The 14,084-nt window shown below is 39.3% G+C and overlaps 1 protein-coding gene across 5 annotated transcripts in view; it reads right to left on the reverse strand.

Annotated features, from left to right (window-relative positions):
* Positions 1–5,705: 5,705 nt before the first annotated feature.
* The window catches only part of galnt13 (polypeptide N-acetylgalactosaminyltransferase 13), a 37,042-nt gene continuing 28,663 nt past the window's right edge, over positions 5,706–14,084 (reverse strand). For 4 of the 5 annotated variants that reach the window (XM_014016699.1, XM_014016694.1, XM_014016698.1 and 1 more), the window contains 2 exons: positions 12,714–12,940; positions 8,144–8,230 (listed from right to left, as the gene is read on the reverse strand). In XM_014016699.1, coding sequence (XP_013872153.1) covers positions 12,755–12,940 — 186 coding nt within the window. In that variant the 3' untranslated portion in view covers positions 8,144–8,230; positions 12,714–12,754. Of the gene's footprint in view, positions 8,231–12,713; positions 12,941–14,084 lie in introns of all 5 variants that reach the window. The other variant, XM_014016697.1, reaches the window with a different exon arrangement.

Here is a 14,084-nt window from a genome sequence, read left to right on the forward strand (position 1 = left end):
TAATGATAATGATACCTCTTAGAGACAAATAGCTGTAAAGCATATTATTTGTAAGATTAGACAGTCGTTTTAGGTGCACTCAACAGTAAATGGGAATATTTCAGTGTAGTATGTTTGTTTGTTCTTTCCCAGTTAAATTATGACCCCATTAGTGGCGGCAGTGGTCAAAAATAGCATCTGAACAGGAGTGCTTTGCAGAACAGCTTCTGCAGATTGATGATTGATTACTGCACAATTACTACTGAAAGCAGTGGGGGGGCCCTCCTCCTAATCACTGCTCTTGTCGCTAAAAGAAGATTAGCACAAAAGGAGCTGCTGGTTAGAGCCTCTTCCTCTCTGGAAATCAATACAAAAAATACTCGTGAGTGTGCGTGCATACACCAGATATGTCTCAGTGAAATCCCCCAGGCTGCGTTTATTTTATCTTTTTTACATATACAGACAGGTACTGTGCATTATTCTCAGTTTGTGTGGGTGTTTGCGGACCTCCTGTGGCATTAGATCTGACCCTATGTGAGATGCTGGCCTGAAACCAGGTCTAATTAAAGCTACTTTTCAATGCAGGTGCTCTGGAACTTAAGGTACCCCTCAACAATTAAATGTAGGATTTTTTTTATTTTTTTGCGACGAGAAAAGGCACATCCAGTCAGCTGATAACCCCCTCAGTCTCCCTGAGTCTACCTCTAGCCATTATTGGATTCATTGTTAATGGAACTGTATATATTTATATATAGAGAGAGAGAAGGAAAAAAATAGAAAGAACGAATATTCAAGAACTCCAGTGACCAGGGATGAAAATGTACATCACTGGGTTTGAAGGCCATGCAGGCAGGAGTGCTGAGAGATTCTGGCCTTGATGGAATAATGGAAACAGGATGGAGAAAAACCATGACAGGTAAGACTTGCGATGTCTTTATATTTCTCCTTTAGAAGAACAACTGGTAAACACGTTCATGGGCACTGTGGATGCAAGACAGAAAAACAGTCTGAGCTCATGCCTGCTTTTATCTCATCGATGTGCTAAATATTTTATTAGCACTTTATTAAACATAGCACAGAAAGTAAGGAAATTTGTGTTCGGTCAATTATTCATTTGTTTTAACAATGCTTCTAGGCAATAAATGTTAAACCATTGGGAAGCCTGCATTTCCCCTTCAACTGGGCCCCATTAAGAGAATGCATTTGTGGGTTGAGCAGCAGAGTTTAGTTTATGGGCTGCGTTCATGAAAAACTTGCCTTATTTATTTAGGCTGTTGACTCTCTTTTTATTATTATTATTATTTTTTTTTTAGCTTTTGCTATTCCAGGTGAAGAAGGACCCTGCAACAGTGGCCAATTGAAGCGTTTTTGTGGGAGAGATCATGATGTTAAACATGCACAAATCTTATTTTATTAGCAACACAACAATAATAAGCTACACCAAACTCGAAGGAAAAGTACCAGAGATTGAACCAGAGCATCCAGCATTATAACGCTCGAGACGAGAGGGCAGGACGAMGGAAACAGTAAGCTAATATTAGCTTGTTGTTGTTGGTGGCTCGCTCAAGTTTTTGTTTAGTTAAAATCGTGTAAAGTTAGTCGTTGTAAGCAATTCCCATAATGTTGCTCTCATCTGTGTGACATAACACCCTGGTCAGAGAACCAATCAATAAGCTGACATGGAACTGGGCTGAGCAGATAGAACCACGGGTCTCGGGGTTCCAGAAATCGGGGTGGAACTGGGTGATAAGGGCTAATGCAAACACACTGAACCTGGGTTTGAAGCCAGGCCGACCCAGGCCTTGCAGTGCAAGAAGACCTTTTGGTGTCTGCTCCAAGCCATGTTTGACTGATCTGAATATGGCTCATGCTATGGCCTGCCTACAGCCCTCACCTTAATTTCATTAAACATCAGTGAGATCAGCTGATATGTGCTGTCAGTTCAAGAGTGACCAATACAACCACATGGGCCAGCTTTTTGCCAATAACCCAGCAAATGTTGTAAAGCACAGATTTCCAAGTTTTTTTCAGCAAACTTATCTGCAGCATTTTATGTGTGAAAGTCGCAAAAGTCAATACTCAGGCGAGCGGGTTTGTGCAGTTGTGCGTGTGCAAATCTTGTTGCGTGCTCGCTCCAAAGTTTTTGTGTCCTCTCATATATTGTTGCACACGCGCTCACTTTATGCAACGGGATTCTCTCCAAATGCAGTTACCCCACAGCAGTGTGTGAGAAGGAACCAGGCTGTTGTGGCTGTGTATGGTTCTTCCTCATGCTACTGAGCTCCCTGTTCATTTAATGAATAAAATGTTAAATTGCCAATATGCCTTGTTTTTCCTAAGATTTCAACCATCCAGTCCAATAAACAACACTAAATAATATTCAGTGGCAGAAAACTCTGACACTGGTAGAAACGATTTGGCGAGTTTTTTTGGCCAAGTTCTGATTGCTCTGAACCAGAACTGGCTGCCAGTTTTGGGTGAAACCTCTACGGTTCATTAGTATTCTCATCTACTGTGAGCACATAGTTGTGAAACTTTTTTATTGATCTAACTTGGTTTCAGCCCCCACACTCTGAAAAATATACATGGGCCGATTCTGGGTCAGTGGTCAGGTCATTTGGGCAAAAGAGTGAGGGGAGTGAGGGGACAGTCGGGGCTGCAAACTGAACTATTTGAGTCATTGCTACAAAAGCAATCATTGGATTGTTCATAATCTTTTTACTGATTTAAGTCATGTAAGCATTGAAGCTGATAATTATTCCAGTTTATTTAATTTCAAGTAGCTCAGTGATTAGTTCAACAGTCACCAGGGGAAAATGTCTGCCTGCGTCTTGGCTGTAACTCAATCTGACAGATATTAAACTAAAATTTGGTGTTAGTAGCCAACTTATACTCTTTGTGCTAACTGAACACACTATATTAATCTAAGACTCTGATATAAAAGGTGGCTGGTGCATTTCTTCAGGGAATAGGCCTTTATTTCTTGTAAAGCAAATTGGTTCATTGCATCGCTTTATTCCATATTTGTTCTGTGTCCAAATCGGTTGTAAATGCTAAACAATCGACACAGAAGACAATTACAGAACACAAATCCCAGACATTGTCTTGTTGTCATGGCAACGTAGCTGCATGCTCCGAGTGCATCTTGTCGAGCTCCTGACCTGTGAGCCGGTCATATTCAGTCCTCGATCTGCTTCCAAACAGAAATAGCTCGCCGGGCACAGAAAGTCATCGTCTCCGACACGTTTCTTCTTAGAGTTGCCTTTCTTTTCTCAGCTTCCACCCATCAGAGCCTTCATAAGTCTCACACAAGATGCTGTTAAGGGTAACCCTAGGTTAGGTTTACGTTAGCGCCGCTGACACTGTGCCAGTCTGCTGCTGTGACCCAAGACAGCACAAAGACAGGTTTATAGGCTTTTGCATTGTATGAATGGATTTGTTGTACTGGTAGAGGCAAAGAGGAAAGTAATGACCAGAATAGATTGTAGTTCAGGTTTATTGTGCAAAACGGTAAGAAAAAAAGGAAAAAAGCTGGTCTCAATGGATCCACATTCACATCCTGAACTCTTGACTTTCTGCTTTAAATAACTGAGAATTACACAGCCTCTGCGTTGGTCACCTACCTTAGAGAGCCATGGTTTGCCTCAGACAGCAACTGATAAGACTTCCATTAGGGCCAGTATTCAAAGGCATCACACCCCTTAATGGACTCCTCTGGCTCGACCACAAAACCACTATCTTATCCTCGCAGGACCAGTTAACGAGCCCGTGTTTGGTTTCCAACAGGTGCGAGAGCGTCTGAAACCTCCACTGGTCCCCAGAGGGCCACAGCTGAGGAAGTGGTGAGGCGCTGATGTGTTGTCAGCTGTTAATGTCTTCGCTGTAACTACCTCAGAGAGGTTTACAAACCCCGTTTATTGTAACCCTTGGGGAAGGAAATGAATTCAGCACAAATAGCAWCACTGAAATATTTATTGAAATACTTTTGTCTGTAGTTTAAACATGAAGCTTCAAGCATCGTATTGACCTAAGGCGATGTGTTGGTACAACACCCCCCCGACATGATACATGGCAACAACACTTTGAAGAGGCTATATTCTCAGCTAATTCTTTGGTTGGGAGCTAAAAAAATAAATAAAAAACTTTCTGTGAGGCTGTCAAATTCACTTTGATGAAAGGACTCAAAGGAGAACTCATACCCAAGACGTTGTGCAGCACATAAAAACCATAAAACCACAAATCTTCACACATTTCTGCAGCAGATCTTTTAGATTTTACCCTTAGGCGGGCAGGGGAAAGATATGCTAGATATTTCTTTTTGGACAGGCATAATATAAAAAAGTTCCTGTTATTATAGTCACAAGTTTGCCTCCTATTTAAAAAAGTATAAATTGTTTTAATTTTTCAAGCCTGAGAAATATGCAAACTTGTATTGTTCGTCACTTGGCACATTTTTTAGCATTGGCAGAGATTCATAAATAACTATAAAAAGCTCTTATGCATATATTGACAATATAAAAAGTTGCCATGTAAAGAGCTTTTAAGTTATAGTAAATTTGGAATTTAATGATTTGTGCAAAATCAGCATGAAATGAATAGATTTGGGTATAGCAACCCACAAATAATCCACATCATCTGATGCCTTTCATTATGCACAATATCATGTAATACTGCAGCATTTTGCATGATCTATTAAAGCTTGAAAGATTTGTGGATTACTCTCAACTACCACACATTGGTTTAATAAAAAAAAATTCAGAGATAAATCCATTTTAATGTAAGCTCAGGTCATGTCAACTCAATGATCACTTCATGGATGTTTCATTTAATTTAATTCAGTGATTCCTCRGATATTTTGTTAACACTACAAGTTTGTTTTTTCCCCTTTAGCTGTGGGTGATGATTAAACGTCTTCACTGGAAAAATTCAGAATATATTTTGTCCACTATAAGTMCTGCAAAAAAGATGAGAAGCTCATGTAATACCGATTTAAAGGATCAAACTTACCATTTTGAAGTWGTTTTAGCTGTTTAATTGTTGCAGTAGTGTCTCTTTTGGAAACAAACCTATTTTAGCTCATCTCTTTAGGGCCCACTCAGTGAAACTGTAAAGCCTTTTATTGGTCCAAAATGATGGAAGTGTGAAGCAGCGYCGCTGCCTCGCTGTTTTGTTTGAGGCCGAGTAAACGAGCCACTAGGCCAGCATTTAGCAAAGGGAAGAAAAGACCGGATTACAGATGACAAAGACAAGACGCCTCTTTTTGTGTGGACTTGTATGATGTAAATCTGCCAAAAACACACACACACACACACAACACACCGGGAATGGAAAAACACCCTAAAAGAATAACGCCAGCTCTTTAAAAGAAACGATGAGCTCKGTAATATTCACACTGTTCAATGCACACACCCCTCCCTCCAGTCCTGTTCAGGGAGAGTAATTTTGCCTCTCAGGTTTCAACAAAGCAGAGCCCTCTGAAAGGTCAAACCTTCTGAGCTAAAAACGAACAAAAAAATAATAATGACCCACGTCAGGAGTACCTCTGTCTGCTGACAATCACCAGCTCCTTACAAGCGTAGAAAAAAAAGTCACTCTTTGTATGGAAGCTGTCCACCGTCCTCATGGAACAAAGTCACCAATTTACCACATTTCAGCTCTTCACTATACAAAACCTGGTAATGAGATGTTCTAAAAGCATATTAATTATCTATAGAAAATAATGATAATTTTAGGTTTGAAAGAAATTTTATTTTTCTCTACAAAAAGGTGAGATGTGTAACATCACTTTACAAACCAGCACACTGAGGCAAAACATCCCTGTTTTAACACCGTGCACTGTAAGATAATAAAAAAACAAACATGGGTATTTAATATTAAACAGGTCATCTAATCTTTATCTGAATGCCAAGCAGGCACTTGGCAGATCTCAGTATTCAAGTAGCAATAATACAATTTCACTCGCTCTAGTATGCTCACCTGAGGTCCTTAAGGTGGTCCGAGATTTTATTTTGTGGAATAAATTATCATTTTTAGCCCATTTTAAAACTGAAGACAAGCATTGTTTTTATTCCACTTTTTCAAACAACGCAGAGCCATTTTTTCCCTTTTCTATTAAATGACTTTTTTCCTCTCACAAGTGTTCAAGTGTCAGAATCTTAGAAAAATAATTGTTTCATTATGTACAACAGTGATAAAAACGCATTCAGTTTTATGTACAACATTCGCAGCCTCCAGCTGATAATGCAACAAGTGAGCAGAATCTCATTCTAAATGTTAAAGAATCAATGTAATATTGAAAATAAATCAGATGTGATTATATTTTAATATGTTTTAGGAACTTATTTCAAGTTAAAACAACATAAAAAAGCTAAAAGTAACTTTTTTTCCCAAAAGGCACATGTAACTATTCCACTCTAGGATGAGATGATTTCTCAAAACTGTTTTTAAACTTTGGAAAACACATAATTTTTTTAAAATCATTTTTCTATCTATTTTTGATACAATTGTTGTGTTTTGGTTTTTTTTTTTTTTTCATTTATTTTTACATAAAATCTTGTTTTTAAGAAGACCTCTACATGGTCATCCCAGTTAAATATACAACGATAAAAACAAAAAATAAAATTGTGAACCAAAAACTAAAAAGACAGCCTTGATAATTAAGAAAAGAACATTTCTTATTGGAAGTTTAAACCCATTTGAGGTATTTTTCAAGAACAGAGGTCGTCTTCACTTTGCTTTCTGTGTCTGCGACCACAAGTTCCTTCAGTGGCATTTAACAAAGTATGTTAACAAGAATGAAATGTAATAGCAGTAAATGTTTTCATTAGCGTAGAGTCTTGTAAAAAAAATTAGCATAATGTTTTCATGACTTTGGATTGAGCTGTTTACATCTACAAATAAGCTAATTTGGTGGCTAATTTGGGGTAAAACTCATACATATTCATGTGTAATGTGCTACCTGAAAGACAGCTGAATTAAGCAAAAGGTTGCTAAGAGTTATGGGGAAGAATAGTAATTTCATGTGAAAGGATAGCACAGCAGCTTCGGTTTTTTATCTCCCAAATAGGGAAAAATGCACATTATACTGTTGCAAAAGTCCAGAATAAAGTTTTGCACCAAAGCTTTTTCAATATGCATGGATGGCTAGACCTTTGATCAGAAAATTAAACTATATTTACTTTGAATAGCTCTTTAGGGAAGTTTTTTTTCTTTTTTTAAGTCCAAACAGGCTGTAAATTTATTAGTTAACATCTTCAAAGCTAACTCCTCCTTTACTCTGTCTTTCAAAAGGAGCACAAGTCCTATAGCTTAAAGGAAAAAGCTTCAAAAATCTTAAACCACAGAGTCTTGTTTCAGTGTGAGGTCATCCTGGGCTACAACCTTCTCCACAGAGCAAGAGTTGACAGTGTGCCACCTACAGTGATGACGCCGACCCTCGGATGTCAGCAACTGTTGCCACAGGAAACCAAGCAGCCTAAAGCGTAGACATAGTTCCCTGAATATATTCAGCTTTCTTTGAAAAATTATATAAAACAGAAGTACCGGCTCGAGTTTATAAAACTGAAAGTGAGTTTAAAAAAATAAAGTGATGCACTGAATTTCAAGTCAACCAAAACACCTCGTCTTTTATCTGATCCTAACAGAAGCAGGTGGAAAATGAATGCGCAGCAAGCCAGCTGTGCTGATGTAAGATTATACCTACAGCAGAAACAAACACTCTCAATAACACCGCAGACCACTTTAGAGACGTGCCTCAGAATATTAAAAAAATAAAATAAAAAATAACTCCTGTGAGAGCTCGTTTCTCCTCCAGCTGAACAGTTTTTATGAGCAGATATGCTGTCAGATATATCCATGCACAAAACTCCATGCACCATCCTCCCAGCTTGGACCTGACAAAGACCCACAGCTGCATCTCATCGTGCGTTCCAAACAGCAGCTGCAGCTTCTCTTACACCCGCGGCCAGCCGTTAAGAGGAGACGCCGCCGACGTGGAAGGTATGGATCGCTGTGCTTGCTGGCCAGGCTGTTACAAGAGGAAGCATATGTTCTGCGGTAAGAGCCACCTGGTGAGGACGTGGACCGCCAGGGCGGGCTGCGAGGGCCAGGATCAGACGCTCAGGGTCATGTTACGGAGCAGCCACTGCTGGGACCGGCCGCCGTTGCAGTCTCTCAAGGTGGGGACCATCTTGTCCTCCTCAGAAGGCATGTCCAAGCACTGGTTGCTGTTCACGTGAAGCAGTGTGAGTCGCTAAAAGACACGAATAAAACAGGCAATTACACAAACGTGCTGATGAGGCAACTTCTTAAAAAGCCTGAAYAAACAAACAAAATGTACATTTTGACAGCTAATTGCATTTTTAACACTATTTAGCGCTTTTCAGCGAGCCCCACTATTAATGATTGTAAACAGACAAAGATTAGAAGGCAGGAAAAAGGGGAAATGATGCCGCTGTAAGTGTGATCATATTAAAATTGAGGCTTCGTTGAAGGAGAGGAGAAAAACAAAAAAGTAGGCTATTAATTAGCGTGGTGGGGCTGCACCCAACATGTTTCGAGACATTTTAGAAACTCCCTCATGAACGCCAGTCACAATTGGATAATAAGATACTGGCTTTTTCATTTGCACTTAAAAAGGAACGTTTTCTTTATGAACAGCTCTTGCACCAAAATGTAAACAAATCATTATAAAACCCATCTGCTTCTCAAAAATTCTCAAAATAGGGTCATTTTTAAAATGATGGGACCATTTTTAAGACTGCATTTCCACCAAAAATCACTCAAAACACATCTCCCAAAAAGACCAGCCAGTCATGTTTTTGTCCTACATTGTTACTTTTTCTTTACAAACATGAAATAGACACCAGTCTGGTTAAGCATTCATAATGAGCTGTTCGTCTTGTTTTTCTTCAGTTTTGTCATGAGTCCTGAGGGAAATCTGTTTTATTAGTTTCCAGTCTTAACATGAAAATTATGTGTGCACCTATGACTGACCTCATAAAACTGATTAAAGTGTTTACTTATTCCATTTATGACAACTTCTTTTATTATTGCCTTCATTTACTTTGTGATCCGTGTCATATAACAGGGATTATAAACTTATCACTATTAATGCTCCTGTACATGTGATTTACTAAACAATCACTGTGAAAGAATTATAATTTACACTGTAAAAAATGTTTTTAATTCATTTATGGTTTGAGTTTAGTTTTATTTGACCGTTTAAGTTAAAATAAATTTGCAAATTACTCAAAACAGTTAAACCAATTATTTTAGATTAACTCAACTGAAACAAAAGAAGTTTACTGAGCTTACTTCAAATCATCAAACTCATATCCAAGAAACAAATATAGATGTTTATATAAGAAAGGATTTTAATCGAAATGATATTAAGTGATGGAAATAAAGAAGTGTTATTTCATGTCACTTTGAATTTAAGGGAGCCCTTTCAATTCATTCAGTCACTATACGATATGAACAGCTGGAAGAGACATGCTTCCAGCAACAAAAGGTTATTGCCCTAGTTTAATTTACATTTAAACCATTACACCACAGGACAGCCAATACAGGAAGTGCAAAAATGCAAAAAATAAACAGTCATTAAAACCACTCCCTTCACAGCTTTAGATTTTTTTCATATCAGTGTTTGTGTTATTTAAGTTAAAAAAAAAGATTTGCAATAACTATTGTAACTCATAATATAAGCAGCAAAACAGAAAGCTGAATCAATCAAAAGCCACAACTCTGCCATTATCAACGAGTTTTCATAATATCACTTACAAAAAAAAGAAAATTTAAATGCTACATCGCACATTGTAGGTCAAACGTGCCCTCATCTACAAAATAAATCGACTGTGAGACAGGTTGTTGCAGGAACTGTCAGATCCAGATCTGGTGACGGTGACTGATTAACAAGCTCCCTTCATGAGCGACACTGTAGGAAAATTAATAACCTCTGAATTCCATTAGGCTGCTTCTGTTTCAGGACTTTGGGTTCGTGCATGCTGGCTCACTTGTCAGTTTCCGGAGACTCCAGAACGGAACAATGTAATTATTGTATTTCTCTCCTGCTGTTTGTCCCCTCTCACCTGTCAGTCCTGCTGGCCTGCTGTTTTGTCACATAACGACAGAACAGTCTGACATAAATACTGGAAAAATAAAATAAAATAAAAATCGAGCTCCACATCAGCATACAACACAAGAAAGAATTGGTAGCTATCTGCTTTGAAGACCCCCCACCCCTCGAACAACCACAGGAGAGCACTCAATGGCCTTGATTAACCATTTATGTTCATGTCCTCAGAAGAAACACGCTTCCGCAATTTTGCTCCTCACTTGAGTTGCTTTTCCAGGCCTAATGACTGCATGTWGAGGGGCAGAGGACTTGGTTTGGGAAAAGAAATGGAGAGTTTTATAGAAGAAACAATTTGGACAACTAYGTTAGGTGGAACTATAGCATATGCTTTTGTAATGCAAATGTATAGAAAACGTATGGATCTCTTAAAAGAGAAGTTACATCAGACATAACCCYGTCTGCAAAATCATTCACTAACGTCTTGGGAGGCATTCTCGAGCTACATAATAATAAAATCATGTAAAGAAAAGAAAAATCTACGTACAAAYCCCGGCCTCTGTAAGAAATGACTTTTTTATATATCTTCAGGTATTCTATAATTGTTCATTAAAACAAGAATGTGCGTTGGCTGTTGACAGAGGTTATTCAGACTAATGAGCTCACAGAGACACTTGGGCCATCTTTGATCTTAAGCAATAAAACACGAGGGCCCGTCTGTCTCTGCCTGGATACAAATAAGTGCTCGCTGGCATAGACACACACACACACACACACACACACACTTATTTTTCCTGAAGTGCACATTGCCGACTGCCCTGCAAGACTCATTTGTTCAAACAGAGAAAGAACAAAGAGCAGGTGGCACACGATCTTCCACACCTGCCAAAAGACTGAAAAAACAACAAGGTTGCTTTATTTAGAAAAATGAAAAAAAAAAAGGTAACATAATCCTGACAAGAAAAATACGGTATTTTTTAGCATGTGAAAATGACAAGCACCAAGATAAACAAATAACTGTGTTTGAGGGTGTATTTATACTCTGACCACCTATAATCAAAAAAAAAAATCCCAAGACAGGTTGAGATATTATTTAGAGTAATGTTTTCTTTGCTTTCCTCGAGGATTCAGACCTGCGAAATAAGCTGTCGGGAAAGTAATATCACAGCGGAGAGTAGAAGAAATGTCCCACGTTTAATAAAATTACTAGAAGTGCGAAGGCCCCGTTCTTCGCTCATAATTATTTTACGCCAGCTTTGGGGCAAAGGAAAACTCCCATCTTAACCTCACAGCAAACCAAGCGGCGCCTCCGGAGCGAGTTACCGAGTGTGTGCACAGCTGAGGCCGCCTAATTAAATGAGGACGCCTTCTGACCATAAACTGCAGTCAAGGAAGAGCATCCCCTGTCACCAGGCTGCGTGCTAGATCCGCTGCAGGACACGAGAGTCTCTGTCCGGGCTGTGGAAGTAGCTTTTGCTGAAGGACATACAAAAGCAGCAGCTTCCTGTTATCTCAAGGCAGTCAGCAATAGTTTCATTTTCTTTAATGGTTGCCCCCTCATCTCCCCCTGCTCTTGTGTTTTTTTTTTTTTTCTTGTCAAAGCCATGCCAAAAGGACCCGGGGAGCGTGAGCAACAAATCAGGCCATCTAACAGCATGTCACTTCATCGCCACACACCACACCAGCATTTCATAGAGATTCAAACCCAATTTGCACTTCTTGGACACAAAAACCGTGGCGTGCTACATGCTCTTTAGCCTTTTGAGAGGTACGGAGGAGTGGGACGCTGAAGTGCAAACCTGAGATAACTCAGCAGAACAGAACAGGCATAAAGGAGGAAGAGGGGGGTAAAAAAAAAAAAAAAAGAAAAACCAACCCTGCTATGAAAAGAGAAGCTGAGCAAAAGAACATTTCTTTTAACACGAGCCACGCAAATAAGCAGGCTGAGTGGTGAAAAGCATTGATGATTGGGATTCATTGGGTTTTACAATGCGTGTGTGGCACACAGTGTGCACAGCTGCCTCGGGCCAATAGCAGAGCGATCTGAGAGTCCAGAGCCATGAAAGGTAGCCTCACAATGAAGGATCACTTCAAAGAACTTGTAAACAATGGCAAGCCCGTTTCAATCATGTGTGCTGGTAGATAATCAGCTAAAAATAAACACGTCCTCCTCTGTTTCAAACATCACTCACCAGGCGTGGGCTGGCCAGGAGACAGCCAGCRAATATTCACATCTAAATAAAATATTTATGCTGGAAAATAAATGTCAAATGAGATCTAATTTAGCATGAAAACTGGCTAAAGGTCCTGCAGATAGCATCGTATRCACTGAAGCATCTTGACAGGACATCTGTCATTGCTTAATGTGTCTCTGCCCCGTCTTCATGTGTTCACTTTAAAAAGGTCATGAGTTAAAGCTTTTTAATGCTTCCTGAAACGATCTGTGGGCACAGGCTAAAACTTTAAAAGAACATTGTGCTCTGAATTTTCGCAGCCCTTACTCTTAAAAACAGGAACTTAAAAATACATTTTCAGAAGCTAAGGCAACTATGGACGACAGAAATACACCAAACATTTTCAAACACACAATCCAACAAAGCTAAGCTACAGCTAAAAGTATCACCAGCCTCATTCTAAAGCTAATGTGTCCTAATCTGCTCACCTCAGGACCCCCCAACACATGGCCCCAGAGCAGACATGAGTTCAGAGAAAATAATCCGTGGGACTGTAGTAGAGGCGTCTAGCAACCTCCTGACGGGTGTAGTTGTGGAGAACCCACGACTGTAAGGGGCTGCTGTTACAGTTCTCCACGGTGGGACCGTAGGTGCCGTCCTCCAAACGACTGATGGTCAGACATGACTGGGTGATGATGTGGAGGAACGTGTGCTTCTGCCGTGAGCCATGAGGGAGGAAGAACAGACGGTCATGAAGGTAAAACAAAGAGAGCCATCGCCTTGCTTATGCTGGAGCATAACTTTACATTTACCACTTTGTTCAGCGTATACACAAATCTGAATAATTCATGGCAATTTGTAGTACTGAAAAGCTGAATTTGAYAACATAAAACTCCTCATGAAATGTTACAGAAACTTACAGATTTCTACTTTGTTTCTATTAGGTTTTGATCAAGATCAAAGCAGTCTGCTCATTTATTGCTTCTCTGATGTTTCTTTAGGTAAAATAATCTGCAGAATTAAATCAATAAATATTTGTTTATTTCCAACATTGCATGGATTTTTTTGTACAGTTCTGTTTGCATTAAACTAACAGAAAAAAATGTAGTTATTTTTGTTTGTGTGTTTTGATCACTTGCTGCAGTCTGAGACATCAGAGTTAGAACTGTTAGTTTTTATTTGTAAAGCAGCTTTCAATCCAACATGACATGAATGCAGCATTATATGAAAGACTGTCACTTTATTTTATGGATACAATATCTGACAATCTATGGCTCAAACACTGCAACTCAAACATTTGCTTTATTTTGCTGAAATTTTTTTATTTATTTATTTTTGCCAAGTGTGACTTGATAGATACACATGCTACACTACGATGTAAGTTGGAGTTCAACACAGTTTCAATCCAACTAAAGCATCATCATCATCATCATCATCATCATCATCATCATCATCATCATCACACAGCAGGAATATAAATAAGTGAATATGTGAGATTGAAAGTGATGCCCACATGAAATGTTCAGATTGCTGCAGGATTCGGTCCTTGTCAGTCACACCTGAGCCAAAAATAACCTCAGCCACCAACACTGGTGAAGCCCCAGCGCTGTTTACATGAGAGAACAGGTCCGCTTCATTATTTATTCAACTGTTTTCACTTTAAGAAAAGCCCCCAGAGAACAAAGCGTAATTAAAGAATTTCTCCTGGGGGTTTCCGCAGAGCTCGATGGAACGGCCTGCAGGCTTCTTCACGTCGTCGTGTAAACATGTCAGCAAAATGACGTCTCAATCACTCAAACCAGAACGCTGCAGTACTTTCTCTTCCTCTCCCCAGTGAATTAAAAAGTCATAAATTGTTA

Source organism: Austrofundulus limnaeus, unplaced genomic scaffold (assembly GCF_001266775.1).
Source record: "Austrofundulus limnaeus strain Quisiro unplaced genomic scaffold, Austrofundulus_limnaeus-1.0 Scaffold152, whole genome shotgun sequence".
NCBI classification, from domain to species: domain Eukaryota; kingdom Metazoa; phylum Chordata; class Actinopteri; order Cyprinodontiformes; family Rivulidae; genus Austrofundulus; species Austrofundulus limnaeus.